Here is a 26,321-nt window from a genome sequence, read left to right on the forward strand (position 1 = left end):
GATTGTCTGGGCATACAAATGTGTTTATTGTGTTGCGCAAAATGCTTTACAAAAAGAGAAAGATCTAAAATATACGAGTATATAGAAAAGGGATGTGTTGGGTAGGGGGTGGGTGGGTTCTTGGAAGGATCCGCCTAGGCGGGCACTTTGCGACTAATGATCTTTACTAGCTCATCGACACGCTCGCTCTTGCCGGTAAATTGTTTTGGATGCGGTCCAATCATCTGAATGATCATTGGTACGTCTTGCGAGACCTAAAAACAAAACGAAGAATAATGAAAAATATGCCAATTGTTGACAGCTGTCAACGCGAAATGGGTATATGGGTCAATACCTCGATGAAGCGTGCGAGGGCCTTCAATGTGCGGTAGATCTGATCTTCGTTGGGACTGCTCTGGAAGAACTGCAGAATGGCCATGGCCAGCTCCACGGCGATGTCATCAAAGACCTAATAAAACCCGATCAGATATTAGTAGAGTACTTCTGACGCTGGGGCTTCCTTTCATACCACAGTCTTCACTTCCTTGATGGCAATATTGTAGAGGATCATGCTGCCAATGTTTTTCAACTGCGGGCAATTGGAGAGGATGCAGTGGACGGCCACCTTGGTGGTGACACGTATATTGGAGGTTGTCTGGCCATTGTATTCCCACTCGGAAATGTAGAGCAGCCATTCGGAGGGACCAACGTTCTCAAAGAGGTTGCACATCTATTGAACAGATCATAAATATGTATATGGGATAGAAAATGGTTGCTTTTTGCCCTCTACTCACAAACATGGCCCAGGCCTGCTGCTCCTCGGGTGTGTGCTTGTCAATGTCCTGGGCAAAGTTCATCAGCGTATGATCCCGGCGATCCTGGTGCAAAATAATGATCACATCGTCCTTGAGGGCCGCATAGGCCAATGTCCGTATCAGATGTATCCGTGTGTCTGGGGAAAAGGCCTGAGTATCGCGCAGTACTCGCTGCACGAAGACCAGAAAATTGTCACCCAGTGCCCAGGAGCCATCGTCCTCGATCAAATACTGATGCAGCTCCTCCATGGCCACCTCCTCCTCTTTGTAGATCTTGCCATCCAGCAGTTTCACTAGGCTTTCTAGTTCAGTCTTTATCTGAGACGAAACGATACCAATACCATTTCAAATCCCTTTCCTTCTTCTATTTTAAATGACTTACATCGATGTCTTTGCAGACCAGCGCCGGTTCGCGCGGTATCTCTTTCTCCTCCGTGGACTTGGAGCGCTCCTTGCCATTTTGCGGCTGCTGTTGTTGGGCTGCGGGCTCTGACATCTTTTGTCTATAAATAGGCGAGTGAGGAAATTAATAAAATAAATTTCTGTATTTAAAAATAAGTATCTACATATGTGGATGGGAGAGGGGCCTGCAGCAGAACAGGCCATACGCCATTATGGCCATTAATTGTACTGCTTTTCACCTTTTTATGATGTATGCTTATTTTTTTACGATCCGCACGGCCTCTTCTTTCCATCTCAATGTTGTAATTTAAAGTCCAATTATCGTGCGATCGTGCCGAAATGTTTACAATTTCGACACAAGAAAATATGCGAGGAATTCCCATTTTTCATATGGTAAACAAAGAGGCGGAAAAACTCTCAATGTTGCAAAAATGAACAACGATTTGGGCAATGGGTAAACGGGGAAAATGGCAAAAGCCGGCGGCGACAGCAATTGGTAGAGACAAAACAGGACAGAGAAAACGTTGTCAAACCGAAGTGTGACAGTAAAACTGAGAAAAACTCAAAATAGCCGCGGTATTTATAGGTCTTTTACTTTACGTAGACAAAAAGCCAAATAACAAGGTACAGAAAATTCGAACAGGCAACAGGAAAAACCTATGCAATGCGATACAGAAGGGCCATGGTATGGCATCTCTACTGCACTTATGGATACTCATAATCGTATTATGCATTCGAATTACGTCAATTAATTAGCTTAACTTATACTTTTCCAAATTACTCACATGCTATTTTAGTAGAAGTGACACAGAAATTCCTTCACTTTCGACACCGATTCCGGTCACGGAAAACCGAACAAAAAAACACACACAAAAGGCCAAATCGGAACGTGGCACAGAGTTGCGATTTGTTTATACGAAATTTTACAATATTAATTTATTTTTCCAGATAAAATTTATTTCTATGCTGCTGGGGGCTGTTGCGCTTGTTGCAACTTTTTCTGAGGAGTACGCGAACCGAACCGTTCCCACAGAGAATCGATTCGAAATTGCCTCTGTTTTAGCCGAAAAATCCCGTGAAAGTCTCTGCTGGTGTGGAAATCTTTTCGGAAAATGCACACTTGGCCACGAGAACGTGTGTGATGTACATAGGCATCGGTGAGTATGTTTTCGTTTGCTTCGCATCGGGTTTTTTATAAATAGACGGTCGGTTCTCTCAAATGTGTTCTGCCTATGCAGCTACACTGCTCGAAAATCAGTGGAGATGCTTATGCTCTTTAAGAATTTCAATTTAAATACCCCCCCTGTATGTTGAACCCTTGGCAAGGGCAAGGACCAAGCGCCAAACACCAAGGACCGCAAACGTCAATGCAATGTCGTTCGACTGGGGAATGGGGGATGGAGGGGGGCCATCGTAGAGCTGGGTAAGGTCGGGAAAAACACAAAAAGCTATTAACTGGCAACCAAAATACATTCAACGCTCCGCAGGACGTCCTGTCACACGCTGAAAGCAACAAGTCTCACATTGCGTATCCGACATGTTGACCGAGGCCCAAGCCAGCGCTCCATTCATTTGGCTCTCGAGTGTTAAGCGAATCGGGCGTTGCTCAAACTATAAACGGATCCTAATAATTCACAATATTTTTCATTCTGTCATCATCATGAAGAGTTCTCTTAAAATGTGCCTGGGCCTGGTGGTGCTCCTGATTTGCATGCTCTCGGGCAATGCATCGCTGGAGAGGGAAAACAATGAAGTGAATAACTTGGCGAATGTGAGTTCAACACACTATCAGGATGTGTCTTAGTTCGTTTATTTAGGGAGTTAAACAATGAATAATGCGTATAAGATATGGATCAAATGAAGCGTCCCTGAACTTCACAATCTAAGCTGATAGCACAAAATATTTCATCACCGCTTGTCTATAAGTGAAATTGCACAGTTGTGATAATATTTCGTTGGGTTTGATGGCATTCCATAAAAGAAAATCCCCTGCCGCGGTGTCAGAATTTCACAAAAAACCATTAAACATAAGTGCAGCTTTTAAAAATGACTCAATTGCAGTCCCATTCAAATCGTTTATGTTTTTCTTTGCACAGCACAAACTCAGCGGAGTTATACAGTGGAAGTACGAGAAGCGACCCTTTTGCAATGCCTTCACAGGTAACATTCCCAAGAGTCCCAGATTTCCAGGTGCATTTCATCCCATTCCCATTCCAATATCTGCAGGATGTGGACGCAAGCGTACTTCGTATCCCTCGTATCCGCCCTTTTCGCTGATAAAACGCAACGAGCTTGAAGAAAAGCCCTATAACAATGAGTATTTGTCGGAGGGACTGAGTGATCTGATCGATATCAATGCCGAGCCAGCTGTGGAGAATGTGCAGAAGCAAATAATGTCCCAGGCGAAGATCTTCGAGGCCATCAAGGAGGCCAGCAAGGAGATCTTCAGACAGAAGAGCAACAGACAGAAAATGCTGGAGAACGGACAGCGGCTACAAATGCAGGAGGAGCGTGAGAATATTTAAAGGCCAACGAACTGACGACCCCCCCACGCCAACCCGCCACGACACCACATCGATAGTTATCACAACGGTTCTGTTATTGTATATAATACATACATACATACACTATATATCTATATATTTGACCCTGAATTAAGAGAGAGATTCTACATTGAAAGCATCCAATAAAAATTGTTGACTTGATGTGGACTGTGTTTTGAGTGTTTTTTTAATGGTCCGGAATAAACCTTTGAGAGAATCTAAATGGTGATGGCACAGTGTTAGAAAATGAGAACTTTATAAGAGATACAATTAGTTTATAGGGCCTGGTTGAGTAGGTCTTATAACCACCTTCTGAACTGGTAAAGCAAAAACTTTAATAATAATTCAAAAGCCGTTTTTGGGTGAGTTTTTGCACGGTATATACGATATTATATATATATGATATGTACCGCGCCGATACTGACAAATACTTATGGATCAAAAACAGAAAGATCGGGCCATTCATGTGATGTAAAACTAGGTTTCCACAAAAAGGTTTCCATTCAAACAAAACTGGAAATTTCCTGCCATTTTTTTAAAGGTTTTCCAACTTTGCAATATCTTTATAATATCTTTTTGCAGGGTAAGATATTTTTTTAATATTTTATTTCATTAGGGGCGTTAGTTACAAACCAAATAAGCTACTAATCATTAAAATTGTTCAAAGACTGATAAAGTTATTATATTTTTAGTAAATCAACTTGTGTTGATACTTTCCAAAACTTGATAAATCCAAATCTCGTATAAAAGTAACACAAGAATTCCCTGTTTCATTCAGGAAGCCCAGACCTAAGTCCTACAATAGCTATGTACATACGTGTACCATTCTTGCAAATACAGACTACCATTTACAGAACGTGTACCAATGGAACCGTTTCTCGAAAAGCCCCCACCCTGCAGACCCCACAGCCGGAGCTGTTTGAATATCATTATAATGAAATGATTGGATAGTTATCACAAAGATTTTATTACATTAGTACATAATACAAGTAAATAGTACGTATATAAATATAATTAGAAATAATTTAGTTGGCAGGCACACTACTGACATTGATATTTTTTTTGTTTTTTGTTTGATAATGCTTATCGGTAGTCGCTTTGGGAACCAGAACCGTTGATAATGATAAGACCACCTAATCATTTCACTGCTATCTTAATCTGAATAATCAAAGCAAATCGATAGACTGGCGCACTGGCACTGGTGTAGAATTTCATAATTATGCATAATTTTGGTTCACTTGGGCAGTCTCTTGGACAGACGCACCTTGACCCCATTCTTGGGCAGAAGGGCAATGCCGCTGTTCTCGAACTCGAGCTGGCGTTTGCTCATCACTTCGACGTTGAAGTTCTTGAGGACATTGATAATGGCCAGCTTGGCATTCACGAGTCCCATGCGCTGGGCTATGCAGATCCTGGGTCCTTCGCCGAAGGGCATGAAGGCCGTGGGACTGAAGTTGCGATTCTCCTCCGAGTAGCGATCGGGATCGTACGTTTCGGGCTCCGGGAAGTATTCGGCGTCGTGGTGTATGCCATAGAGAGAGATGACCACCGGAGTGCCCTTCGGGATGACATGATCGGTGTCCGGTACGGTGTAGTCCTGGGTGCATTCGCGATTCAGCATGGGAAGGCCCGGATACTTGCGCAGCGACTCCTGCACGCACAGATCAAGGAACTCCATCTTTTGCAGCGCATCGTAGGTGATGTGTCCATCGTTCTTGGCCAGTGTCTCGTCCACCTCGGTCTGCAGGCGCTCCAGCAGTTCCGGATACTGGGCCAGCTCGAACAGAACGAAGGCAGCCGTGGATCCGGTAGTCTCCTGCCCGGCAATGTAGAATATGAAAGCCTGAGCCGTGATGGCCTCCAAGGAAATGCACTTGATTTGGTCTGAGATCAAAAAGAAACTGCTTCACACAACTGTGTTATGGGAGACGATGGTCAGGCACTCACCGGTAGCGGACTTCTGTATTTTCCATATGTTCTCATCGCTCTCGTCGACTGCGCCTGTATTCCTCAGCTCCATGAGCAGCTGGAGCAAGTCCTTGCGCACAATACCATGCTTTTCGCGGTACTCGATGGTCTCCTTGACAATTTCCAGCATTGCCAGGGCCACCTGGTTCTTGAATCCCAATGAGAACAGGAATTTTGCCACACTGCAAATAAACAAACAGCTCTTTAGCCCTGACTCGGACTGGGATGGGATTGGCATGGACTTACGATGGCACTAGGAATATCATCATTCCAAACATCGTCGTGAAGCGAGTGTTGCGGCGTGCGATTGTCACCAGATTCCGGAACTTGTTGTCCGGTGTCAGGTAGCTGTTCATTTCCAGGCCAAAGATGGTCGACGCAATTATGTCGATGGCATAGGTTTGCATCACGGTCTTCAGATCAACCTCCTGGGAGCCCTGTTCCGGTAGAGTCTTCTGCAAATGGTTGACCATATTGTTGGCGATCTCCTCGGAGGTGCTGAACATTCCCTTGAGCTTGCCGGACGTAAAGCAGGGGGACAGCTTGTGGCGCATGGAACGCCAGCTCTGGCCACGTAGGGCAAATATCGAGCCGGACAACGGATCGTTGACTTCATCGACATACACGCCCCGATCATGGAAGCTGGCGAAATCCTGAGCCAGCACACGTCGTGCCAGGGCCGCATCGCGAACTAAAACAGCCGGACGGAAGAGCAAGTAAATGCCCAGAAAGCGTTCCTTGCTCTTCTGATATGCATCGTAGATGGCCATGCCCATGCCCTTCTCCCGCCGCCAGACACTGTCCAGACATCCGAATGGTATAGTGGAATGCCTATCGAAGGGAAAGCCGCGCCGCTCCCAGTACTGGTAATGGTGCTTCAAATAGAACCAACCCAACGCCAAGAGGGTGCCCGCCAGCACAATGAGGGAAAACATATTGCAACTGAATCTGATTCTTTCTGTATTCTCCAATGCGACGTAACTCGAAGCCCGTTTATAGTCAACTGAAGCGTTGCTCAGACGACTCTTCATTTATAGAGGGAGCGATTCCGTGCCTTAATCGACTCTGTCGGGGCAGGGCAGCGTTCTCTTTTCATAGATAAGCTTTGTAAAGAGCGATAGGTGTGGCGAAATTAAATAAGAGAACCTGTTTGCTGTTCGGAGTAGAGCTGCGTGGCCTTTGAGTATAAAACAAATCTGTATTTCAATTGATCGCTACTTAAACGAAAACCTTTATTCCACAATTTCTACGATTCGGCTGCTCCGTTGCGGAGATAGAAATGTCTTGAGGGATCACACAATAATACAAAAGTTTCATTTCGACTAAAACACTTCAGGGGGATACATTTCTAGCATGTATAAACGGTAGAAAATATTCATCCATCAACAATAGCACTTAACTAATAGAAAAGCCTCGAAACTACAGAATGCTACGTAATTTTTTTAGATATAAATACTCCTCTGGGTCAAACTACAGCACTTTCGCATCGATAATCTCAAATTTGAGGTCGAACTGCTGATCAAAGCCCATCAGACAGTCGGACATCATATACAATGTGAGCTGCAGTCGGCCACGTCGCGGAGTGGCCTGAAAGGAAATGCGATTGGTGGTGCGCTGTCCGCGCACCGTGAGGCGCTTCATTGCCAGAAGCTCGTCGTTGGCCTGTGAGCCCAGTGTCAGGAACCAGGCCTCGTTCTTCGGCTTGGGATACTTTGGACAGTGAACCGTATAGCTGCCTTGTCCGCCGGCTCGACGATGCCCGCTTCCGCTGACATTCAGACGCTGCAGATCAATCCTGAGGACATAGTCCTCGTTCGCATGCAGCTGCATCCATGTGTTGGTCTCCTCAAAGGGCAGCGGTCGCTTGGCGTACTCCTCTTCCATAAAGCGACCTTCCACGGATATTTTTAGCGCTATCTCAGGCAGATCTTGGATGACCTGAAATGGTAAAGGTTTAGAGAAAAAATCTATGGTGGAAGGTGACAACCAATGCATACCTTGTACATCTGCTCAATCTCGTGCTCTTCAAAGGCATCACGCAGCGGTGCAGCCAGCACAGCATACTCTTTCCTGCACAGCTCTTTCAGAACAGGGAGCGTCAAATAGTCGTGCTCCGCATGTGTGATGTTCAAGAAGGCATCCACATTATCCTCATTTACATTGGGTAACGTGAGGAATTCGCTGGCATCGAACCAGCGCGCCTGGATTACACTCTGCATTAGCTGTTGCACCACCAATGTGGTCGAGAGCCAGCCACGCTCCGCCGTGTAGTCCACCATGGCCTGCATCACACGAGTGGCGTTGTCCAGAGCGGACTTTGTGTCCGTCAGGTAGTCCGAATTGGGCAGCGAGTGCCGCGAGAAGTGAGCCTGCAGCAGTAGGAACGTCTTGGTGTAGGGCGAGTCCCAGGTGCCTGACGGCGGCCTGTAGCGACTCGTTTCGGCCATCTGCTCGTTGTACTTGTCCTCGTTGTGACGCACTGGCTGCTGGTCAAATTCGTAGGAGTCGGCTATGGCCAGGAGCACCTCCTTGGTGCCCATTCCTGGCTGGAGATCTTCCAGGAAGTGCTTCATTGTGCGGTACGACAGATAGTAGTAGGAGCTGATTCGCCCCAAGAATGTTGGCACCAGGAAACCGTCGCGCTCCACTAAACAGGCGGCATTCGACAGCTCGTAGATCACTTTCTCCACCAGACTCGACATGAATGCATTCACATTCTCGGGCTCCACGCCCTCCAGTTGGTAGTACGATGGATTCCGCAGCAATCGCCTGAAGAAGTACGTCCACGTAAGATAGTCCAAGGCTCCCTGCTTCGTCTGCACCGTGCCAGCCACGATCTCGGCGTTAATGTGCTCTGGCAGTACGCCCAGCAGACTGGACTCCACGGGGAATGGATCGTAGAGGAATTTCTTGTAGAAGTTTTTCTTCTCGTCATGCACTAGGACAACGGCAACGCCCTCGTTGTCGAACTGTGGCCGTCCGGCACGTCCCATCATCTGCAGGACATCCGTAATGGGCATGTCCACGTACTTCTTCACCTTGCCATCAAAGTACTCGGTGCCCTTGATGACGACCAGATGGGCGGGCAGATTAACGCCCCAGGCGAGCGTGGCGGTGGCTACCAGCACCTGGATCTTGCGGTTCAGGAACAGCTCTTCCACACACTTGCGATCCTGCTCTTGGAGGCCAGCATGATGCAGTCCGATGCCAAAGGCCAGGCAGAATTTCAGGTTCTGATCGCGAATGTTCTGAAGTATCAGCTCCATTGCGTACTCCTTGATGTGCAGGTACTGCTTGGGATTGACGTCGCCGGCCACAAAGGTGATGAGATCCAGGGCCGTGAGGCGGGTCTGCCTGCGCGAGGAGACGAACACAATTGTTGGCTCGCATGGCGAGTAGGTGCGAATGGCCTGGAAGGTGGGTCGGTTCATGGTGGCCATGCGCGGGCAGTAATGTTTGCCCGGGAAGCCATTTATGTGCACTTGCAGTGGCACCGGCCGCACCGACGGTTTGAAGTTGTACAGGCCCATTTTGGTGATGCCCAGCCAATTGGCCAGATCCTGGGCATTGGCCAGGGCCGTGGACAGGCCCACTATGCGAATTTCGCGCCCCGTGTGGGAGCGGATGAAGTTTGTGCGCGAGACAATTACCTCGATGACCGGACCACGATCCTCGCCCAGCAAATGGATCTCATCGATCACAATTAGTGAGACATGCTGCACGTACTCGCGCGTCTGCCAGGACCGACTGATGCCGTCCCATTTCTCCGGTGTGGTAACAATTAGTTGGGACTCCCGTATGGCCTGGATATCCGGCGTGACGTCGCCCGTCAGCTCCACTACCTTGAGGCCAAGCGAGGAGCGGTGGAAGCGCTTCTCCCAGTCGCCTATCCGCTCCTTAACCAAGGCCTTCAGGGGCGCTATGTAGACCACCTTGCATTTGGGGTTCTCGTTTAGTGCCCGGAATATGGCCAGCTCCGCCACGATGGTCTTGCCACTGCCAGTGGGGGCGCCCAAGAGCACGTTGTTGTCCGTGTGGTAGAGGCAGTGGAATATCTGCGTCTGTATGGGGTTGAAGTGCGTGAATCCGTAGAGCGACTCGTACAGTGCGTTGTCCAGAGCGCTAACAGGCAACGGGCGCAAAGGCAGCAGTTCCGTCAACGGCGGATGGTGTTCCGGCAGCACCAGGTGCTGGAACGACAGGGGCACACAGGTGGTGCTGCCCAACCAGCTGTCGCTGGACACTCGAATGTAGTACTGCGGCGGCAGCGGCTCCTTCAGTGGAATGGTCATCACCAGCTGTTGCGGCTGGCCGCTGAACACAAACTTGCGACTCAGCTGGAACAGCTCCGAGTGGTAAATGTAATTGGATTCGGGGTCCTCGATCCACAGCCAGAAGCTCTGGCACGTCTTGCCGTGCACGCGATCGTTCCACGTGAAATTCGCCCAGATATCCACCTTGATGCGCAGCACTGTGCGGGTAATGGGCTGCAGACTGGCCTCCACATCCAGCATTGGGAGCTCTTGGGCCGAGCGAATGACCAGCTCTGCATAGCGATCGCTGCGCAGCCATTCCTTCAACTCGCGTTGATCCATGTCGCGCAATCGATAGACGCTCAGGCCGCGACGCTCCAGCTTGTCTATGGTCTCGTGATTGATCGCCGGGAACTGGCGCAGATGGCAATCGAAGTCCCATTGCCGTCGCTCGAACATCTTGCAGAGCTGCAGCAGGCGGCCCGACAGCACGGCATTATTCTGTCGCAGCACAATGGAGAACAGTGCTCGCGTGATCCTGCCAATGTTCGTTGTAATGTACGACATGTCCGAGCTCAGCGAAAAGGACTTTACATAGCCATTGGAGAGATATGTCTGAATGAGAATGTTGACCTGCCCAGAACAAAGAAGAATGCCTTTAGTGAGGAAAAAGGAAAAGGGGAAGAACTCTTGTGTTTGGCTACCTTTCCGCAGACATTCTCGCTGCCACCGAATGGCTTCAGCTTGCAGTAGTCGGTCCTCAGTTCATCCAGCTCCTCGAGCTCGTCGTCGCGCACTTTTAGCTGCTGGAACTCCTGGGCCTGGGATATCATGGCCAAGATCTCGGCTTCGTTCATGAAGGGTTTCATCAGCTCGTTGAATATCTCCACGGTGTCGTATTTTATGTAGAAATGCGAGGCCGTACGCCCCAAGTCGGTGATGTTCATGTCCATGGTGCGCTGATTGAAACGCATCATTCGCGCCTTGTCCAGACTCATCGATGCGGACATTATGAGAGCCCGGCGACGAGCCTCCAGCGTGGGATCCTTCTGTAGTTCCGCATACTCGATGCCATACACATGGGGATTGATGCGCATTCGCACAAATAAGTACCTTTAAACGGGGGAAAGCAACGATAATTCTATCCCATTTTGTGTGAATTGTTAAACTCACGTGTAACTGAGCCACTCAATGGCCTCCTCCACGTTGGTAATGGTGCCCAGGCCGATCTCCGCATTCAGATTATCGGCCAGACATTGCACAAAGTTCGACTCGATGGGGAATTGATTCGTTAGCAGCGACAGGTAATGATTGAGCTTGTCATAGGCGGTGATAATGGTGCCCACACCGCTCTTGTCGAACTGCGGGCGTCCAGCTCGACCAAAGATCTGCAGCACATCCAGAATGCCCAGGTCCACGAAGCTGCCGTGCTTGGCATCGTAGATGTCTGTGCCCCGTATGATAACCGCGTGCGCCGGCAAATTGACGCCCCACGCCAGAGTGGCAGTGCAGACGAGTACCGAGATGTGGCCCTCGACGAAGTATTTCTCGACCATTTGGCGGTCGGCTCGCAGCATGCCCGCATGATGCATGGCCAGGCCGCAGGAGAATAAGTCCACCAGCTGCTTGTTGCGGCTCTTCTGGACCGAGCGATTGGCCAGGCCAAACGCATTCGAGTCCTTGGGCAGGAAGGCAGCGCTGGTGTTGTTTTGTTGGGCCAGCTCGCGAATAACATTCGCCGTTCGCACGGTGGCATTGCGGGCGTGGACAAAGACCATCACCTGGTGTCCCTGCTGGACCATCTCCACACATTTCTGGTAGCAGCACTGGTCCATGTCGGCGATTTGTTGCAGCGGCTTCACCGACTTGATGCCAATGAAGTTGGTGTCCAGCGGCACAGGTCTGAAGCGGGAGTCGAAGTAGAAGAGTCCCTTCATGGGGTTCACGCGTAGAAAATGCGCCACATCCACGTAGTTGGGCAGCGTGGCGGACAGGCCAACGATGCGTATCATCGACTGGGAGGACTCCACGAGGCGCAGAGTTCGCGCAACGAGTGCCTCCACCACAGGCCCCCGCTCGCCGTGCAGCAGATGCACTTCGTCGATGATGAGCAGCTTGACCAGGCTGATCAAGGCCACATCGCCGCTACCTGCAATGGGATTCCATGAGCAAACGGCTCTTGTGATTAGAAAGTTAATGCTTACCCTTTCTGGTGACCACATCCCACTTCTCTGGCGTGGTCACCAATATCTGGGTGGCTGCCATTTCCGCCTTGGTCAGCTGCATGTCGCCCGTCAGCTCGCGCACCACTATTTGCAAGGACTTCAGCCGCTTGGAGAAGTTCTCAACCATTTCGGCGGCCAGCGCTTTCATTGGGGCTATATAGACGATCTTAAACTCGTCCCGATTGATCACACCCTGCTCCAAATGGCAGCGAATCGTGTGCACAATGCTCAGCATGGCCACGTTGGTCTTGCCGGCACCAGTGGGGGCGCACACCAGCATATTCTCGTTGCTGTGATAGGCCACCGGATAGACCACGGACTGGATGCGGTTCAGCTCCTTGCAGTTGGCAAAGGCCAGCCTTCCGACATCGTCCAGTTCGTCGATTTGGATGCGCTTGTTTCCCACTGTGAGCGGCGGAGGTTCGCTGGCTGGGATCTTGACCTCCTCCCACTGTTTATTGTCGATGCGCTGGGCGTTGTCTGGCAGGGTTATGCGGCTGCCGCCGATAAAGCCAGCGTGCTGTTTCGCCGCCAACTGGCTGTCGAAGACATAGGGATAACGGATGGGGGGCGCCTGGTAGTCCGCCTTAACGGCCTTGGTCGTCAGCAGGAGCGGCTCTCGCTGGGCATTTTCCAGCAGCATTCGCTGGTGCTGCACACGTAGTTGCATGGCGGGAATGGACACGGCACAGCCGGGGTCGTCTTGGTCCTCGTCATCCTTGATGTTGCGCATTATGCGCTGCAGTTTCTTCTCCTCCCGTCGCTGTATTTTTCCAAGCTGTTTCTCCTGTGCGGACTGAACCACCACGGCACTGGCTACAGTGGGTCGTATTTCAGGTCCTCCTCCTCCAGTGGCTGCTGTCTGGAGACGTTTTTGCTTGACCTCCTTGACGCGACGCGTTCTCGTGGCAAACTGTTCCAAATGCTGTCCAATCTTGGCTCTGTCCTGCAGCAGTTTTCCCACCAGCTCGAAGTAGTCAAAGCCCAGCAGTTCCATTAGCTCGTTCTGCAGCTCCTCGCTGCTGCGCTTCGAGCCTAGTATGTCCCCCACGCGTCCCAGCAGATTTTCATCCTCCAGCTTCTCGGCTATGTCCACCAATGACTGCAGCTCTGGACTCAGCTTGGCTCCGTCCGTGCGCTTAATCACTGGCGCTGGTGCGGCCTTCGATTTGTACTTCATGGAGAACTTGTTGACGGTGCGATTCTTCAGCAGAGCATCGGGTGCCAGATTGGTCAACAGGCTGGTGTCCAGCCACACGGCTGGCGTGCATTTAACGTCAATCTCTTCGCCCCAGAGCCGTGCCACATTGTGCGGCTTTCGTTGGGCCTGCTGCCAGCGTTTGAGTTCCATGCGCTCGTGCTCCTCCAGCGAGTGTTCCACAGCCAGGACACATTCGTGAATTTGCGTCATCTTCCGATCGAAGGTCTTGCCAAACATCCCGTGCAACCGATTGGTGGTGGCCACCAGCACTACTCGCTGCTCGTGCAGCAGCCAGAACAGAAAGAGAGCCGCATGCTCTACCACCTGTGGCTGTTCCTCGTAGCCCATACATTCCTGGACCAGATTGCGCAGCTTCTGCATGTGCACCTTGGCGGCGGGCTGTTTCTCGGAAGGCAGCTGTGCCAGCAGCTTGCCTATGGTCTGCTCCTCCTTCCTGTGCAGGCATTGCCATTATCAGTGATATTTCATTAGTGGCGAAATCTCTTGACTTACTCATACGAATTTGTCGTCGTGGATGATGCGTTGGCGGTCCTGGCTTGCCGCTGGCCATTGAAGCGGCGGCTCTTGGCCTCCAACTCGGTTTTGGCACGTAGCGATGCACTTAGTCGAGGCGGCTCCCACATTCTCGTTTGTCCTATGTAAATCCTGCAGAAATTTCATATTTTTTTAAATTCCTCGATCTTGATATTCCGTCGAATATTACTAGCTGTATGGAACATTTAGCCATGCCCACATAATTTTATCCGATTAGTGAATCTATTTTCTAATTGACTGGCTTATCTTAAATACTTGCTTTATTGGATTTCTATACGTTGAAAATAAAATTGGATTGTGCAAAAAAACAAAACAAGAGAACAGCTGATAAAATATACCGTCTGACCCTCAAAATATACCAAAATATACCGTAAATATACTGACGAATTCAAATTCTATTTTACATATTCCTCGTTTTTGATATTCCGTCGAATATTACTAGCTATATAGAGCATTTAGTCATGCCCACATAATTTTATACGATTGATTAATCTTTTTTCTACTTAACTGACTTTTTTAAATCTTGCTTTTATTGGATTTCTAAACGTTGAAGATAAAATTGGATTGTGCAAAAAAAAACAAAACAAGAGAACAGCTGATAAAATATACCGTCTGACCCCTCAAAATATACCGTAAATATACTGACGAATTCCAGTTATAAATATCGATGCTGTTCTTGATTATAAAATTTATATCGATGCTGTTATTGATTATAAAATTGATATCGATGCTGTTATCGATGTTGTTATTGCCGGGGCTGCCACGTCGATGAATAAAGGGTGGTTTATCGTAAAAGATACGTTAACAGGTTAAAGGAATTTAAAAATCAGTTTGAAAATTTATACACCAATTTTTACATGCGATCCATTTAAGGCAGCTGTTATTGAAAAAGTCATGTTATGCGCTTAAACGAATTAAAAATCAAGCTAGAAATTTAAATTTGCATTTGAAATTTGTACACATTTAAGTGAATAATTACATATTTTTTAGAAATTTCCAATTGGCTAATGTCTCAAATGTTTCCATTCTCCATTGTCGATGTTTTCCAGGAATTTTCTTAAGAAAATTAATGCCTTTCGTATGCACAACTTGTCACAGGCAAAACTTTTCAAACCTGATGTTGGTTCCACCACCCCCACATCCTCTCAACCCACCCCAAAAGATAAACTTCCTATAAACTTGTTGCGCAAGCTGCAATTGTCTTCTGCTCTGAGACCCTTGCTTGTATTTATTATGCAGCTCATGTTCACATACTTGGATGAATCCTGTCCGCAACATGCTTCATTGACCACTTTCAAAATGTACATGCCATCCCATTTGGGGGTGTGATGGATATGAATATGGTTATGGATAGGGCTATCCTGGGCGGTATATAAGCCCGGCAACCAGTTGCTCCATCCTTTCAGTTGCGCTTTCTCTGGGACTCGACACAGGCCACAAGACAATTGCAGCTCCTATGAGCGCCATCACCTGTTGAGCAGCATTTCCACGACGACCACAAGACAAGGATGCATTGGCTAGCACATTTTCAGATCATTTTGCTATGTGAGTAGATGGCCAAGGATATATGCAGTTTGAGTTCTACTTTCCTTCCGCAGGCATATGGTTAATGTCCTGCAGCTCAAATGCCATGCCATGCGACTCCTGTGGCAAAGAGTGTGCCAACGCCTGCGGCACTAAGCATTTTCGGTAGGTTTTTGTTTTCTTTTTTTGGAAATATACTTCACTTCACTTCTTCATTAGAACCTGCTGCTTTAACTATCTACGCAAACGCAATGATCCGGATGAGCTGCGTCGCAGCTCCGATCGGAGACTGATTGACTTCATATTGCTGCAGGGCAGGGCCCTGTACACCCAGGAGCTGCGCGAGAGACACCACAATGGCACCCTGATAGACGGCACCCTCGGCCTACAGACCTACTATAACTGAAGACCCCCCCTCACACTGACAATGATACGGATACCCCCCTGATACTGACTCCTCCACGATTCACATGACGATCCACGGCTGAATGCTTGAAATGTTTGAGATGTTAATTTTCCAATAAAGGCGCAAACTTCTTTGGGGCAATATGCTTTATAAAGCATTCTACTAACTCTACTAAACCCAAGTATTCCATTTATTCATTAGGAACTCCGATTAGACTTTGATTTTGTATCAATTGCAGTTTGTATATTTTATCATATTCTATTTTTTTTTTACATTTTTTCATTGCCAACTTTTTTTGTGTGTTTTTGTTTGTTCCTTGGGCTATATGCAAGATAGTCTAAGTCTGAGCCGTGTTTGTAGTACTCTAAAGCTGTCAGTTCCTGTCTGCTGCAGTCGTCGTCTCCTCTTTAATGGGTTTATGCCTGGGATTCGCTGATCTCCGTCGTGGCCTGAGTCCTGGAGTCAGAGGGCAGCTCGTCCTTGCCACAGGCCAAGCACGGTATCTTCTCCTTGAGCACCTGCTTGTACTTGGGGTGGCTGGAAAAAAGACACAAAGATGCCATAATGGACTTCATTTGGGGCAAGATCGACCCACCTCAAGCCGTAGACAATGGGATTGCATACGGCATTGGCTTTGGCAAATACGGATCCGCAAATGGTGCTGAGCGGACTCAGGTGCATGGACTCGAAGATGCCCGCATAGTTGATGATGGTGTAGGGGGTCCAGGCGAAGAACCACAGCGAAATGGTGGTCAGAGCCACCTTGGCCAACTTGATTTCGATGGCCTTGCTCTTGTCGGCCTCGCTGTTGCGGAGCGAAGCCACGTTCATCTTCTTGGCCTGCTCCCTCATGGCCTTTTCATGGGCCGCCACCGCCTGCAAGCAAAGAGAAACACTTGTCGCAGTCTGTAGTCTCATCTGGAGCCGATCCTACCTTCATGATGTGCCAGTAGGAGAATATAATCGTCAGCAGTGGGGTGAGGTACACCCACAGCGAGTAGACAATGATGTAGGAGCGATTCCACCAGTCCTTGGCAAAGTAGTCAGTGCCGCAGGCAGTCATATTGCCCTCGGGCACATACCTGTTCCACCCAAACATCGGCATCAGGGCCCACGCTCCGCAGATGGTCCACACGACCATGAGACGGATCACCGCTGATGTGGTCGTTAGAGGTTTCCTGGCCATGCCCTTGACAATCACACAGTAGCGGTCGTAGGCGATCAGCGTCATCGACCAGATGGAGACACAGCCGAAGAGGGATCCGAACAGGCCGTACAGCTCGCAAAGGAAGGGACCCATGATCCAGGTGCCGTAGAAACCGTTGAGCACCACCGGGGGGAACATCGTGAACATCATCATGAAGTCGGAGAAGGCGAGATTCACCACGAACATGTTGGAGGGCGTGCGCAGACCCTTCGACGAGGTGAAGATGTACATCACGATGAAGTTGCCCGCCAGGGACATGGTACCGAGGATGGCAATCACAAAGCCGATGATTCCGAACCACATGGGCTCGAGGGGGGGCCATTGGTACCAGTAGGGATCCACCATGTGCATGATCTCGGCGGGCACGCTCTCGGCCAGACTGAGATTGCGGCCATCCCGCATGTAAGCGTAGGTCGGCGGATTCAGGCTCAACATGACTCCGCTGGAAAGGCTTCCGGCTTCGGACTTCGGTGGTGGCTTCGTTTGAACTGTGGGTACTCTGCTGTGGCAACTATTTGCTGTCCATAGCAGAATGGCTGACTCTTCTTTGGCGCTGGACTCGGCGCGAATGCCTTGGGCGTAACCGCGGGCCCAGCCTTATATCGGCCACTTGAGTCCAGCCAATCTTAGCCTAATTGCCCTAATCCAATTAGGATGCACTTGGCCAATCCAAAAGCTTTTGGATTTCCACTTGGGCTTTCGATTGCTGCAAATTTGCCGCGTCGGATTAGGCGGTTGGTCGCGTCATTTCCCTGCTGTCTTAGCCGCAAGGCAAGGTCAAGTTTGAGGCAACCACCCACCGGCCAATTAGATTAAGACAAAACGCTTCCCTGATTCGATAAGTTCACGTTTTATTGACACACATCCACGGGCCTGCCACCTGCTCAGGCATGCCACTTGTAGCCCAGTTTGCGGGCTCCCCTCATCATCGTGTGCAGCTGGAACTTCAGGCTGCCGTAGGACTCCATGGAGAGCCCTAGAATAGAGACACAAATGACACACCCACTATCCGGAGAGCTATGTGTGAGGGCTTACCTTTGCACTTCATGCAGTTTAGCAGGACCTTGGGGTCCTTTAGTTCTGGCTCTCGACGCAGCAACCAACTGGTCACATCGGCTATCATGTTTGGGCACTTGGGCAGCAGGATGGAAGCTTCCCGCTCGCAGCTCTCGTCAGTGGCAGGACGACTACCGAACACTGGGAGATGTATGTGGGCATAGCCCAGCAGGACCTCCCGTCCCATGCCACTGCGGCCGAACACGCTCACCAGCAGCTGGGGCCCTGCAACACGTAATAATGTGAGTAAAATGCACGAAAAATCAGTGAAGATATGACTCCTTACAGCCAAAGGGACTTGTGCTCTTGTAGGTCACCTCGATGGGCATATTGAAGACAATCGGTTCGTTGAAGTGTCCATGCTTGTTCGTGGCCAGCTGCGTGAGTCCATGCTGCGGCCCAGAGACCAGTTGCCAGTCGGGCCCGGCCACCAGTTCGTAGCGCAGGAAGACGAACTCCTTGTCGGGGCCCAGTGGAAATGTGGCGGACACTATCTGACCCGTGATGCTGAGACTGAAGTAACTGGCAGTGGCCTTCGAGTCCATCGTCTCCTTGGCACATTTTAATTCTTTCTTTATTTTCTTTGGCTTTTGTTTGGGTTTTTCTTGTTTCGAGCCTGTGGACTGGTTGCCCAGGATACTGTTCCCTGCGCCGTAACCGCTCATTGTTGTTACCGACACGAACACGACACTCGCAAAGGGTGAGTTTTCCACTCCAAATGAATATATTTTCTTTATGACAGGTACCAGCTATCGTTGCATAGTGTTGGAAAGGGTTGGCAATACACAAAAGAGTGTTGGAAAGGGCGAAACAGCTTTAAATCTGAAAAATATATTTTCTAAATTGTATTTGGGTGTAAGAACTAATAAAATTACTATTTTAGTATCAGGGGAGTAATGCTAGAAAGCGCACCAACAAAGAGTGTTGCAAAACCACATTTATATCAATGTTACTGCAATTTCTGCTTACAGCCATAAATTATTGTATTGTTTATAGATAGTATATGGCTTGTTCGTATTTAATTATAGTTAAGATAGGTCTTAAATCGTAATTCTCGCTGATTTAATGATAGAAGCCGGAAAATGCATATCCATAAATCAATTTAATGACATTTTTAGAAAACGATGTGCCTGGGAAGAACATTCACTGGGCAAAGTAGTGGCTGGGCTTTGTCTTATAAATTTAGTTAATATATTGAGGAGACAAACTTATGACTTATGACTCGACTGATAAGCTCTAGGCATGTCGGGCCACGTCGACGCCATGGTAATTTAATACCTTCCACTGCATTACATGCACGTTACATGGACATGGCTTGTGGCTGATTTTCTTGCCCTGGTTCTGCTTTGCATATGTGGATACGACTCAGAGTGGAAGACTTATGTGCGAACGATTAATACGTGACAATTTACATGATATTTATACGTTTTCTGAGTCCGGACACTGGGACACTGGGGCACTGGGCGTGTGCTGGCTGTTCTCGCTGTCGTGGCAAAAGGTCAATTACGATGGACAATGGCCCACACTCCTACGACGAGTCTGTGGATTGTTGGGGGGTTCTTTAGCCGTTGCTGTAACTAATTTTGTAATGGCTATTAGGTAATTTATTGCTGTCAGTGCTGCATGTTTATAAATCATTATGACAATTGTCGGCGCTACCGAAACGGGAAGTAGCGCCTCCGATAACCAGCTTCGGCTGCCGCTGCCACTCCCTCCCGGCATTATGCAACAGCGAGGGCTGAGCTGGTCAACAGCACAGACATTCAGTGTTCAGTGTTCAGTATTTCCATATTACACACAGCCGTAATTAAAACGCGCCACAATAATGTCAATAGTTCAAGGCGACTCCAGCTGCCGGCGGCTGCCGTGGTGGTGGGAGGGGGGTAAACTCCTGTGTCTTCTCGAAGAACAGCACCACGCAAATGAGCTTGTCATGGCAGCTGTGTGTCTGTGCATGGATTCTGCGAAGGTGACTGGTGCAACAGCTGGCCCGAACCTGCACCAAGTGGCATGCCGCAATCGCTGCCTGCCGCCGATCGAGTGGCGTGTACTCGTATTCGTATGTTCTGTGGCATGTGCAGTTCTACGGAATGAGTCCATTTCCAGAGGCGTAAACAAAAGCTTAGGCTTAGCAGCAGCGGGCCATCAGTCGAAAGCCATAAGCCGCTCATGTCAGTTCGTTCTCTTTTGCAATTGGAGATCGGAGAGAGCTGCTGACGCGGCAGCCGTCGACTCGACATAATTTCGGATCAAGTTGTGCGGCAATATGCTAATTTGTCTGCATTTTGGACAGTTTTTCCACATCTAATACGCCCCTGGGGCATTGCACACAAGCAAATATCGCACATACTCGTATGTACATTCTGATGCATTCAATTACGTTTTCGGAATCAATGAGCCAACGAATTATTCAGAAAGATATATACATTTCATTCTTTTATTTTGTGATGTGCTCTTCGCGCTCCTCCCGTATCGAGTTAATGCCTTATATAAAACCGATTCATATCCATTGAATGATTTCAGCCAAAAGCTCGTACGATTTTCAATTGAAGTCTTTCCGTGGCAGTGCATTGCCCAGCGCCAGCAGGAGTGGGGTTGGTTGGGTTGGTTTCCACATTACAGAAATCCGAGAGGTATTCATGTCGACTGCTGCACATGGGCTATGGCATGGTATGGTATGGTATGGTATTTCTGGAACAGTTCAATGTCTTTGGTAAGGCCGGAACCATCTGCAGATGCCTAATGTCTTTCTCCAGCTTGCCGGAGAGTTCAAAGAGCACAAGTGATACGCGTTTATCTAGTTGAATTTTAGTCGATTTTTATGATCTTGCCTTTCAGCGGGCACTCATCTTTTACGATATAGCGGTACTTCCCATTGTACTTTCATATTCAAAAATGTTTTCAATTCCATCCAAAATTCAAGTACTTTCCATATGATACTCATAAATATTTGCAAGCATAGTGGATACAGTTTTTGCATGCTCGAACGTCTCAATCTCTATCTCAAGGAATAGACATACTCGTTCGAGTCTATATAGTCGCGCAGTCGTACGAGTATATACATATGTATGTCTGTATATAAATCTATATATAAACCACTATATTAGTTTATATTTTGCGCATTGCGTGGGCGTTGGTCTCAGGGTCAACGCACGTTGGCCATCTCCCGGTTCCCGGCTCCCAGCTCCATCCCATCCCCCATTTAGATCGCCATCTGTGCGGCTGCTGTCATAGTGACTGGCCAGGCTGCTTGGCTGCTCGGCAGCTCTATGCTGCTCTATGCTGTAGTTGAATGGATGATATATACCATACAGTTAAGTGAAATGTATCTTCGAGATACGCCACGGAACTATGGGAGTACAACAAACGCTTCTTACGCATGTCTCTCTCTCTCTCTCTCTCTGTAGCTTTCGTTTGTCGATTCCGATTCCTGCCGCTGATTGACAGCGCACGTAATTGAGTTTGATTTTTGCGAATTTCCAGAATTTAGACATCACCCATCTGAGGCACAGTTCTTCGATCCGTCCGATCATGTCCATGGCGGCGGCCCAGAGGGGCTGCTGCGGGGACTCTAAAAAAGGTTTCTGTTTAGTTAGCCCAAATATTTGATTCGATTTGATTGAGCAGCTGTCAGAGGAACTTAAAAACCTGAGCTCTTAATAATTTCAGTGGCCTTTGGATCTCTTGCAAGCTCTCCATCATTCAATCAGGATCAATATTTATCAATCAAGTGTGTGGGTGAGCAAAAAAAACGTAGAAAAAAGAATCGCTTGGAGCTGAAATGAAAACGCGCCGAAACTATGGAACAACGCACATACAAAAAAAAAAGAAACTCACACCCATACACACTGCCTCCCATATGTATACGGACGCACGCGGGGAATTGACTAAGAGGCCTGCGCGTGTTGGACGCACGGACGGATAAACAGACAGGGCGTCTGACATACGAAATCTAAAGATTTGATATTGATCCACCGTCTATGGCCCTTCTTTCATTCGTTTTTCCTGTGTGATCTTCAAGTTGCCTTGGAAACCAACCCTCTGCCGATCAAAAATCTATGGGATCTCAGCCAACGAAATTGCATATGCAAGATACTCGTACTGTAGCCGAATATGGGGCGGCTGCGATCTGCTCCATGCCCACCATCGTACTCGTATCTATGCTATTTTGGCATTTACTTTACTGCTAAACAAAAGTTTATGGCTGCGCGTGCTGTCGGCCGGCTAATGATCAAAATGCGTTAATTATTAAGATGATACAATGCGATACAGATCTGGATAGATACCATACATGGATAGATACAGCGTGGTGGCTTGTGGTCTGTGGTCAGCATCGGCATCAGATGGTTCCGCATTGAGTTCTATCCAACTCTTTGAGGAGTCGCTAATCTCATCCATTCATTCGAGTGGATTCGAGGGTATTCGAGTGTTCGGTAAACTGAAAATGATTCTCTCTTGTCTGTGATGTACTTTCCCCACAATTTTATGGTTGTTTTGTAACATTTACATCTTCGGGTGCTGTTTTATGTTGGCTGCCCGGTCTGCCGGCCGTTTGTTGTTAATTACAAAACAAGCGTGGCATAGCTGCTGCCACGATGCAACGCCCTGTTGCCGATCAGTTTTCCCGGAATCTTCGCCTCTGTCGAAGGCTGTTTTTCATTAGCCAAACGCCTCCTCTTCCACCATCCGCACAATTCTACATCATATTTGCTGAGGGTATTTCGATATAATTGCTCCCCGAGGCTGCAGCGGAGAAAATAGCAACAGCGAAATGGATTTTTAATTTCCAACTATACTTTAATTTGGCAAACGAGCTCTCGTCTTTTAATTGATTAATTCTTACTGCTGCGCTTGATTAAAGAAAATATTTAATATACAACAGGGTCAATTGCTACATATGGTAATTTGCCATACAAGACATTTATGTGGAAGAGTTCTCGACGCGATCGAGCAACTATTTTTGTCCACTGACGCGATCAGTAGACGCAGTACGTACGTAGATTGCTCTTGACCGACATCGAATGGTTGTATGACTATATATATGAGAATCCAGCTGTACGATATCATCCTTTTCTTCTTAAGTAACGATAACTCCTGAGACACTTCCTATAGGATTGGTCATGGCTTGACAGTTTTTCAGAAGCATTCATCGTGTCATTGGAGTACGTAGATTGCTCTTAACCGACATCGAATGGTTATGTCCGAATGTATGACTCTTAAGTACGTGAATAGCGGGTAAATCCAGCTCTACGATATCCTCCTTTTCTCCTTAAGTAACTATATCTCTTAATCCTATAGGATTGGTCTTAGTATGATAGTTTTTCAGAAGCATTCATCGTGTCATCTGGGTTTTTTATGCTCACTTATTTATTAGATAGAAAAAGTCATCGCTGATGTACAGTCCTTGGAAAAAGCCAAATTATTTTGATTTTGACCAGTATTACCCTAGAAACCTACTACCCTGGATAGTCTTTCCCATCACTACCAAAACATACCATACTGCAGTCTACCAGATCACATCTCTGCGGTTACTAGGTGAGACTACCTTAAGATATCTGCGTTTATCTTGAGATATACATAGATAACACTTTCAAAAAGGGAAAGTCATTTGCTTGAGAGGTTATAGAACTCTCTGTATGTATGCCTACATGTGCGCAAAGAATCGCCAAAGATTTTGGCTACTTACCCAGATTAAAGCTCTCTTACGCTCTCTCTCTCTCTCTTTAAGCCCCCAAACCGCTGCGAGACTCTCATTGTGTGTCTCTCTCTCTCCCGACTTGGTTCGGCTCGGTTTGCTTCGGGTGGTTCGGGTTTAAGTTTTGTGTTATTCGGGACTACGTGTTCTTGTGGCATTTCAGCTATGCCCAGGTCTTGGACAATCCTGGGCACATGGCACGTTTACCCACAGCACTTCCCTTCTGGCGGGAACACTGTGTAAGATCCCAGTAGCGGGCTATGCCGCGGCTATGTATGTGCCTGTACATACATGTATATTTCATTCATATCAGGGGCTGAGAGAGCAACTTTTTAGTCTTAATGCTGTTGCTTTTGCTGTTGCTGTTGCTGTTGCTGCTGCTTCTGCTGTTTGGGGCTGTGGGTGTATTGGTGATCTTGCCGGCCTGGCCCCGACCGACTGCGTCGAGCTGTCGCTTTTTACTGCGGCACCAGTCCGAAGCGGTATCTCGAGCGAGCCGAAACGCAAACGCTAGAAACACTTTTGTCTGGCGTACGTACATATATTAATTTTTGTTGTCTTCGGTGGCGTTTGTTTATTTTCGCGCGTGTGGCCAGCCTATACCGATCTCGATCTCGATCTCGATCACGGTTCCGATAGCGATTCCATCCGATTCCAGTTCCGACTCTGCTACTCCTCCTCCTGACAACAATGCCAAGAATGCTCGGACTATACGATAATGCCATTGCCATGTGTGTGTATAGATCTCTGTGCGGATGGGTGTGTGTGTCGGCGTGGTCTGGTTAACTTTGACATGGTGTTGTGCAGCTCTGGGACAACCTTCACCGGCACCGAGCAAAAAGAGCCAAAAAACCGACTCGACTCAGAATGTTCAAGTAAATAAATACGGGGTACACGGAATAGCTAAGTGAATGCATCTAAAGCGTCAGAAGTATTTTGCACATAAGAATAAAATGAAATGTGAAATGGAGTAACATTGGAGAATTTCGCGATTCGGCATAAAAGATTTCAGACGAAGGCGACGATGCAGACCACGACCACATAACATAGTGTCTTCATAAACGTTTTATCTAAGCTAATCACTGCCATAGTCATAGCCATGTGCTTGTTCTAAATCTACATTATACGAACTACCACCTCAATGTTGATCTTCGCCCAAGAGGCGGGTGCGTGAGTGCGCGTGCGGCGTCGACGTCAACAGCAACAGCAACAGCAACAACAGCAACGTTAACGGTCTGGAACGGAACGGAACGGAACTGTCGCAATTCAATTAGCAAAATAAGCAAAGCCCCCAGGCCCAAATACATACGTATATACTACGATACTTACCCACACACATACGCAACGTGCGTGGCAACGAACCTGAGCCCGATTTCGCGCGCATTTTTGCACGTGCTGCCACCGATCGATATCTAGATAGCTCTTCCGCATCCAACATGCCGATGACAAGTGCGACAGAGCCCGAGCGATGCGTATCGCTGCTGAACGGTCGCGCAGGCGCCCTGGACGACTATGCGCACGACTGTGGGAGCGCCACTCTCCGATCGACGACATCGGGCCGCAGCAACCGGACGAACAGCACCACGATCTGCGACTCGCCGGAGACGGAGGCGGGTCCGGAGGAGGAGCTGTTCGAAGATGCGAACGATGTCGAGAGCTGTCTGCGTGGGACCCTGCCACCGAACGACCTTGAGGATGCCGGCCTGCGGTACTCCTACAAAGGCATACCGCCGGAGCTCTACTCGCCCAAGAAGGATTTCATTTACAAGCGGCCGCTGGTGGACAGACAGGTAAAGGTTTCTTCTTTTTTTTTTTGTTTTGGGCTGCTCGGCAACGGCAACGGCAACCTGGCCAAATTCTGGTCATATTTCATGGCGTGATGTGGAGCTCGGATTCGGATTCGGGCTCGGGCTCGGAATGGGCTTCCACCGGTTGGCCCGCTGGGCCTTTTGTTTTACGATATTTCATTTATTTCTTCTTGTGTTTTTCCCTCTGTTTGTTTTTTTTTTTGGTTTATTTTTATTTTTATCGAAATCGGCTGGCAAAGCGAAAACCAAATTCAAGTTAATTTATTGCATTGATTCCACAATCGATTTGTCGAGTTCTTTCTTTTCTTTTATAATTTTCGGTTGATTTGTCGCTATTTTTGTGTGCTCGTCTCGTTTTTTGTATTCCACGGTCTGTGTGTGTTTTTTTTTCTGCTCCTCTCTTTTTCGATTTTTGATTAAATACCGAAGAGACACAAAGAAAGCGTCGTCGCTGCGGGGCCATCGCATTTGAATACACACGCTCCATTGCACACCCGGCAACAAGACCTACAAAATGCCCAAAAAAAGAAGGAGAGTAAATTAGCAACATAAACGACATCGCAACAAACCAACAATGCGATGCCAGTGGCAAATAGTTGGATTTTATATTCTGCGACCACACCGGACAGTGGCTGCCGAAAGACTGCAACGGGTAGATGACTTCCTACCTGCTCTGAGAGCATT

The 26,321-nt window shown here is 48.1% G+C and overlaps 8 protein-coding genes across 8 annotated transcripts in view; 3 read left to right on the top strand and 5 right to left on the bottom strand.

Moving 5' to 3' along the window:
- Window positions 1-2: 2 nt before the first annotated feature.
- Window positions 3-2,243, bottom strand: LOC6587732. Its single transcript, XM_002012723.2, has 6 exons — window positions 1,982-2,243; window positions 1,177-1,297; window positions 774-1,112; window positions 509-709; window positions 335-448; window positions 3-254 (listed from the first exon to the last, which is right to left on the bottom strand). Exons 2-6 carry the CDS (start codon window positions 1,288-1,290, stop codon window positions 135-137), a joined length of 888 nt encoding a protein of 295 aa, XP_002012759.1. The 5' UTR covers window positions 1,291-1,297; window positions 1,982-2,243; the 3' UTR covers window positions 3-134.
- Window positions 2,244-2,856: 613 nt separating this feature from the next.
- Window positions 2,857-3,901, top strand: LOC6587740 (cardioactive peptide). The gene is made up of 3 exons (XM_002012724.2): window positions 2,857-2,967; window positions 3,293-3,356; window positions 3,423-3,901. Exons 1-3 carry the CDS (start codon window positions 2,857-2,859, stop codon window positions 3,719-3,721), a joined length of 474 nt encoding a protein of 157 aa, XP_002012760.1. The 3' UTR covers window positions 3,722-3,901.
- Window positions 3,902-4,736: 835 nt separating this feature from the next.
- On the bottom strand, window positions 4,737-6,676 carry LOC6587757 (probable cytochrome P450 6d4). Its single transcript, XM_002012725.2, has 3 exons — window positions 5,954-6,676; window positions 5,687-5,889; window positions 4,737-5,623 (listed from the first exon to the last, which is right to left on the bottom strand). Exons 1-3 carry the CDS (start codon window positions 6,640-6,642, stop codon window positions 4,974-4,976), a joined length of 1,542 nt encoding a protein of 513 aa, XP_002012761.1. The 5' UTR covers window positions 6,643-6,676; the 3' UTR covers window positions 4,737-4,973.
- A 232-nt stretch (window positions 6,677-6,908) lies between these two features.
- LOC6587770 (activating signal cointegrator 1 complex subunit 3) lies at window positions 6,909-14,073 on the bottom strand. The gene is made up of 6 exons (XM_002012726.2): window positions 13,900-14,073; window positions 12,165-13,840; window positions 11,134-12,109; window positions 10,665-11,073; window positions 7,705-10,593; window positions 6,909-7,645 (listed from the first exon to the last, which is right to left on the bottom strand). The coding sequence occupies exons 1-6, from the start codon at window positions 14,028-14,030 to the stop codon at window positions 7,178-7,180; spliced, it is 6,549 nt and encodes a 2,182-aa protein (XP_002012762.1). The 5' UTR covers window positions 14,031-14,073; the 3' UTR covers window positions 6,909-7,177.
- A 1,280-nt stretch (window positions 14,074-15,353) lies between these two features.
- On the top strand, window positions 15,354-16,047 carry LOC6587787 (trissin). The gene is made up of 3 exons (XM_002012727.2): window positions 15,354-15,486; window positions 15,540-15,630; window positions 15,685-16,047. The coding sequence occupies exons 1-3, from the start codon at window positions 15,450-15,452 to the stop codon at window positions 15,869-15,871; spliced, it is 315 nt and encodes a 104-aa protein (XP_002012763.2). The 5' UTR covers window positions 15,354-15,449; the 3' UTR covers window positions 15,872-16,047.
- Window positions 16,048-16,145: 98 nt separating this feature from the next.
- Window positions 16,146-17,638, bottom strand: LOC6587789 (opsin Rh6). The gene is made up of 3 exons (XM_002012728.2): window positions 16,806-17,638; window positions 16,467-16,747; window positions 16,146-16,408 (listed from the first exon to the last, which is right to left on the bottom strand). Exons 1-3 carry the CDS (start codon window positions 17,511-17,513, stop codon window positions 16,288-16,290), a joined length of 1,110 nt encoding a protein of 369 aa, XP_002012764.1. The 5' UTR covers window positions 17,514-17,638; the 3' UTR covers window positions 16,146-16,287.
- A 274-nt stretch (window positions 17,639-17,912) lies between these two features.
- On the bottom strand, window positions 17,913-18,951 carry LOC6587806 (B9 domain-containing protein 1). The gene is made up of 3 exons (XM_002012729.2): window positions 18,421-18,951; window positions 18,114-18,359; window positions 17,913-18,054 (listed from the first exon to the last, which is right to left on the bottom strand). Exons 1-3 carry the CDS (start codon window positions 18,797-18,799, stop codon window positions 17,963-17,965), a joined length of 717 nt encoding a protein of 238 aa, XP_002012765.1. The 5' UTR covers window positions 18,800-18,951; the 3' UTR covers window positions 17,913-17,962.
- A 5,399-nt stretch (window positions 18,952-24,350) lies between these two features.
- Window positions 24,351-26,321, top strand: part of LOC6587767 (A disintegrin and metalloproteinase with thrombospondin motifs 9) — a 33,656-nt gene continuing 31,685 nt past the window's right edge. Inside the window, exon 1 of the mRNA XM_026984426.1 lies at window positions 24,351-25,619. Within this exon, the coding sequence (XP_026840227.1) occupies window positions 25,266-25,619 (354 nt within the window). The 5' untranslated portion in view covers window positions 24,351-25,265. The remainder of the gene's footprint in view (window positions 25,620-26,321) is intronic.

Source organism: Drosophila persimilis, unplaced genomic scaffold (assembly GCF_003286085.1).
Source record: "Drosophila persimilis strain 14011-0111.01,24,50 unplaced genomic scaffold, DperRS2 tig00000000-arrow-pilon, whole genome shotgun sequence".
In the NCBI taxonomy this organism is placed as follows: Eukaryota; Metazoa; Arthropoda; class Insecta; order Diptera; family Drosophilidae; genus Drosophila; species Drosophila persimilis.

What these genes read in the sequence shown, in the direction of transcription:
- LOC6587787 (XM_002012727.2), top strand. Translation starts at nt 15,450, where the DNA reads ATGCATTGGCTAGCACATTTTCAGATCATTTTGCTAT. An exon ending in TTTTCAGATCATTTTGCTAT is followed by an intron (nt 15,487 to 15,539) that starts GTGAGTAGATGG and finishes TTCCTTCCGCAG; the next exon opens with GCATATGGTTAATGTCCTGC. An exon ending in TGCGGCACTAAGCATTTTCG is followed by an intron (nt 15,631 to 15,684) that starts GTAGGTTTTTGT and finishes CTTCTTCATTAG; the next exon opens with AACCTGCTGCTTTAACTATC.
- LOC6587770 (XM_002012726.2), bottom strand. Translation starts at nt 14,030, where the DNA reads ATGTGGGAGCCGCCTCGACTAAGTGCATCGCTACGTGCCAAAACCGAG. An exon ending in GCGAGAATGTCTGCGGAAAG is followed by an intron (nt 10,594 to 10,664) that starts GTAGCCAAACAC and finishes TGTTCTGGGCAG; the next exon opens with GTCAACATTCTCATTCAGAC. An exon ending in AGATTGAGCAGATGTACAAG is followed by an intron (nt 7,646 to 7,704) that starts GTATGCATTGGT and finishes TTACCATTTCAG; the next exon opens with GTCATCCAAGATCTGCCTGA.
- LOC6587757 (XM_002012725.2), bottom strand. Translation starts at nt 6,642, where the DNA reads ATGTTTTCCCTCATTGTGCTGGCGGGCACCCTCTTGGCGTTGGGTTGG. An exon ending in ATGATATTCCTAGTGCCATC is followed by an intron (nt 5,890 to 5,953) that starts GTAAGTCCATGC and finishes GTTTATTTGCAG; the next exon opens with TGTGGCAAAATTCCTGTTCT. An exon ending in AATACAGAAGTCCGCTACCG is followed by an intron (nt 5,624 to 5,686) that starts GTGAGTGCCTGA and finishes TTTTGATCTCAG; the next exon opens with ACCAAATCAAGTGCATTTCC.
- LOC6587789 (XM_002012728.2), bottom strand. Translation starts at nt 17,513, where the DNA reads ATGTTGAGCCTGAATCCGCCGACCTACGCTTACATGCGGGATGGCCGC. An exon ending in CCTACTGGCACATCATGAAG is followed by an intron (nt 16,748 to 16,805) that starts GTAGGATCGGCT and finishes CTTTGCTTGCAG; the next exon opens with GCGGTGGCGGCCCATGAAAA. An exon ending in CCCATTGTCTACGGCTTGAG is followed by an intron (nt 16,409 to 16,466) that starts GTGGGTCGATCT and finishes TCTTTTTTCCAG; the next exon opens with CCACCCCAAGTACAAGCAGG.
- LOC6587806 (XM_002012729.2), bottom strand. Translation starts at nt 18,799, where the DNA reads ATGAGCGGTTACGGCGCAGGGAACAGTATCCTGGGCAACCAGTCCACA. An exon ending in GAGCACAAGTCCCTTTGGCT is followed by an intron (nt 18,360 to 18,420) that starts GTAAGGAGTCAT and finishes TACGTGTTGCAG; the next exon opens with GGCCCCAGCTGCTGGTGAGC. An exon ending in AAACTGCATGAAGTGCAAAG is followed by an intron (nt 18,055 to 18,113) that starts GTAAGCCCTCAC and finishes TCTCTATTCTAG; the next exon opens with GGCTCTCCATGGAGTCCTAC.
- LOC6587732 (XM_002012723.2), bottom strand. Translation starts at nt 1,290, where the DNA reads ATGTCAGAGCCCGCAGCCCAACAACAGCAGCCGCAAAATGGCAAGGAG. An exon ending in TGGTCTGCAAAGACATCGAT is followed by an intron (nt 1,113 to 1,176) that starts GTAAGTCATTTA and finishes GTTTCGTCTCAG; the next exon opens with ATAAAGACTGAACTAGAAAG. An exon ending in TCAAGGAAGTGAAGACTGTG is followed by an intron (nt 449 to 508) that starts GTATGAAAGGAA and finishes GGGTTTTATTAG; the next exon opens with GTCTTTGATGACATCGCCGT.
- LOC6587740 (XM_002012724.2), top strand. Translation starts at nt 2,857, where the DNA reads ATGAAGAGTTCTCTTAAAATGTGCCTGGGCCTGGTGGTGCTCCTGATT. An exon ending in AAGTGAATAACTTGGCGAAT is followed by an intron (nt 2,968 to 3,292) that starts GTGAGTTCAACA and finishes TTCTTTGCACAG; the next exon opens with CACAAACTCAGCGGAGTTAT. An exon ending in CTTTTGCAATGCCTTCACAG is followed by an intron (nt 3,357 to 3,422) that starts GTAACATTCCCA and finishes CAATATCTGCAG; the next exon opens with GATGTGGACGCAAGCGTACT.